The sequence below is a fragment of the Orycteropus afer genome, unplaced genomic scaffold (assembly GCF_000298275.1).
Source record: "Orycteropus afer afer isolate SDZICR_OR568_19922 unplaced genomic scaffold, OryAfe1.0 scaffold00091, whole genome shotgun sequence".
Classification (NCBI taxonomy): Eukaryota; Metazoa; Chordata; class Mammalia; order Tubulidentata; family Orycteropodidae; genus Orycteropus; species Orycteropus afer.
In genome coordinates, this window is record NW_006921678.1 from 2,807,679 (window position 1) to 2,811,205 (window position 3,527).

General features: G+C 34.5%; 1 protein-coding gene across 1 annotated transcript in view; it reads right to left on the reverse strand.

Annotated features, from left to right (window-relative positions):
• SLCO4C1 (solute carrier organic anion transporter family member 4C1) overlaps positions 1-3,527 on the reverse strand; it is a 102,165-nt gene that overhangs the window by 37,814 nt on the left and 60,824 nt on the right. The window contains exon 3 of the mRNA XM_007942497.1: positions 2,902-3,084. Coding sequence (XP_007940688.1) covers positions 2,902-3,084 — 183 coding nt within the window. The remainder of the gene's footprint in view (positions 1-2,901; positions 3,085-3,527) is intronic.

The window sequence follows — 3,527 nt, forward strand, 5'->3', positions numbered from 1 at the left end:
GGGCAACCAGTAAGACTAAGCTCGGATTTCTTAACAGAAACCATGCAGGCAAGAAGACAGTGAGACGGTATATATAAAATCCAGAAAGATAAAAATTTCCAACCACGAATTATGTACCCAGCAAAATTGTCCCTCAAATATGATGGTGAAATTAGGACATTTCTAGATAAGCAGAAACTAAGGGAATTTGTTAAAACCAGACCAACCTTACAAGAGATGCTAAAGGAAGCCCTATGGCCAGAGAAGTAACAACAGCCAACAACAACTGACCATTAACACACATGATGATATAACCCTGAAACCAACCCAGTTATGGATGTATCCAAAGTAAATAAGCCTACAAGTTGTAAACAGGGAACCAGAGATATTAATTGACAAATGAGGACAATTACAAACCAAAGAGAGGTAAAGAACTGTGTCATTACAGAACTTCTAGATAGCAGGGAACTCAAGACAACTACCAGATAGAATGAACTGTTCTAAACTTGCAAAGATAACTATAAATCACAGGGAAACCTCAAAGAAAAATGATAAACCTTCACATCAAAATAAAAAAGAGGACCAGCATAAATATTCAGCAAATACTAAAACAACAGCAATGAAAGAACTGATAACCCGATTCATAAACAAAATGAGCTCAGCATAGAAAATTATATGGAACAAAGAAATCGACACAATGAAAAAGCACATGACAAAAATGACAGCAACAAATTCATATTTACTGATAATTACATATCTGGCAAGGGACTTATCTCTAAGATTAATGGAAAACTCCAATGCCTCAACACCAAAGAAATTAACAATTGAATTGAAAAATGGGCAGAAGACATGAATAGACATTTCACCAAGGAGGATATTTATATGGTCAGCTAATACATGAAAAGATGCTCATAATCATTGGCCATCAGAGAGATGTAAATCAAAACAACAATGAGATATACCGTCTCACCCCAGCACTGATGGCAAGGTTCAACGAGACAGATAATAACAAATGCTGGTAGGGATGTGGAGAATTGGAACTCTCATACACTGCTGGTGTGACTGTGAAGTGACACAACCACTGTGAAAAGCAATATAGCGATTCCTTAGAAAGTTGGAACTGGAGATACCATTTGACCCAGCAATTCCATTACTAGGTATATATCCTAGAGTGGTGAGAGCCAGGATAGGAACAGATACATGCAAGCTCATGTTCATCACAGCACTATTTACAATAGCAAAAATATGGAAACCACCTACGTGCCCATCAGTGGAAGAGTGGATGACCAAACTATGGTACATACACACGCTGGAATGCTATGCGGCACTAAACAATATTGTAGAGTCTGCAAAACACTGCATAACATGGATGAACTTGGAGGACATTATGCTGAGTAAAATAAGTCAATCACAGAAGGACAAATATAGCATTAGTTCGTTGTTGTGGAGGTCAAGGAAAGGTTTATATATGGAGGGAAACTTTCTTTGTTGGTTGCCAGGCCTGGGAAGGGAGAGGAGGGAGGAAAAAAAAAAAAAAAAAAATGCATTGACCCATGTCACTTTAGTTTTGTGTATTTCACTGTACATAAATTATATTTCAATAAAATTCATTAAAAAAAAAAGACTGTCCTTCAGGAAGAAAAACATTGATCCCAGATTGAAGCTCAGAAGTGAAGTAAGGACAGAAGAACATAAAAAAAAAGTGAAAATTTTGGTAAATATTAATGGATATTTTAAAATATAGTAACATTTTATTAATTTAAACAAGAGATTAAAGTATACAAAAAGAGTTGAGGAAGATCAATGAAGTTAAAGGTTTCTGAAGACCTTATGATTATCAAGAATGTGTTAAAAATACAAACAAATATTAGAATTTCATATTTGAGATTTTATATATGGTAATTAGTAAATGAATAGTAAAAGTGTGTTTTATTAAGTTATATATTAAGTTATATGGTAAAATGAGATAATAAAAATTAATTCATCAAAAGAAAGTAAAAAGACAAGAAATAAGAACAGAGAGCAAATAGGAAGTACATATTAAGATGAAAGATTTAAGCTCAAAATATTAGTTGTTATGTTGTTGTTGTTATGTGCCATCGAGTCGGACCCGACTCATAGTGACCCCTCTTTGGGCTGCCGAGGCAGTATCACTACGGAAGTAGATTGCCCAATCTTGCTTCCGAGGAGTAAATGGGTTAAAATATCCAGTGAAACAAACAGATTTGTCAACCAAAGAAAAACAGCAAATCCAAAGACATAAACTATGAGTAGCATGCAAAGGGTTTTAAGGATGGAGATTTTGTGTTAACTATTTTTTTTCCTAATAGGTAGCAAATGTTCACTGTTTACACTTAGCCCGTTTTTCACTTGTTATGCAGTATTTTTCACATAGAGGCCTGTATGCTACCAATAATAGTTGCTATTTTATAGGAAAGAAAGAATAGAAGATTTTGAAAATGAGGAAATATAGACATAAACAAAGCATAAGAAAGGAAGGGTTTCATTCAACAAAAATAATTATCCAATGAAAAGCACTGGTTATCTTTAACAAGAAAAAATATACACAATAACTAAGAGAAGTATTCATATGAAACTAAGGAATAAATTTAAGTTCCCAGTTTTATTATTTTTGTTCTTTTCTTTCTTCTCAATAACTACCATTCTACAAATCCCTACTTTGCAGAAAAGTAAACAGAAGAGCCCTGAGACTCCAATCCTTAGTAGGCTTACTTGCAAGGTAAGCCTTGACTGTCTCTAGGCATGTGGATGTCAGTAGGGTTCCCACCATTCCCTAACTGTTTACATAGGGTAGTTATGAGTTGGAACCAACCTGACAATACCTACGAACAACATAGTTTGCTTGTAAGTAAAACAAACTACAAGACAAAACAAACTGAACATTTAAGAAAGCCAACTTACCTATATAGAGAGAAGATTTGTGTGTGGGTACAGAATCATCAATAAAAGCTGTTCCTAGGGTATACAGAGGAGTTCCTCCTGTTCCCAGTAACAGTTGTCCCAAGATGAAGACATACAAGTAGTTAGAAAGTGAAGACATTGAAGAATTACACCTCGTGCTGTCCCTTGCTGCTAAGCAAGTATCTTTAGGAAAAACAAAAAAATTAAAATTGAAGACTTACAGAAATTTAGCTAATAATTTAAAAATCCATCTTACAAATTATACTTGCCAAACATAATCTTCTTTCTTTCTTTCAATCAGTTCACTTTAATTATATATATATAGTTTAAATATAATTATATATGTTGCTGTTGTTGTTATGTGCCGTCGAGTCAGACCTGACTCATTGTGACCCCTCCTTGGGTTTCCAAGGCAGTATCACTACGGAAGTAGATTGCCCCATCTTCCTTCCAAGGAGTAGCTGGTGGGTTTGAACTGCCAGCCTTCTGGTTAGCTGTCAAATGCCTTAGGCACTAAGCTACCAGAGCTCTGATATATATGTTTCATGGTTTCATATATATATATATATATATATATATATATATATATATAAAATACACACACACACATCCATGTCAAACTTTAG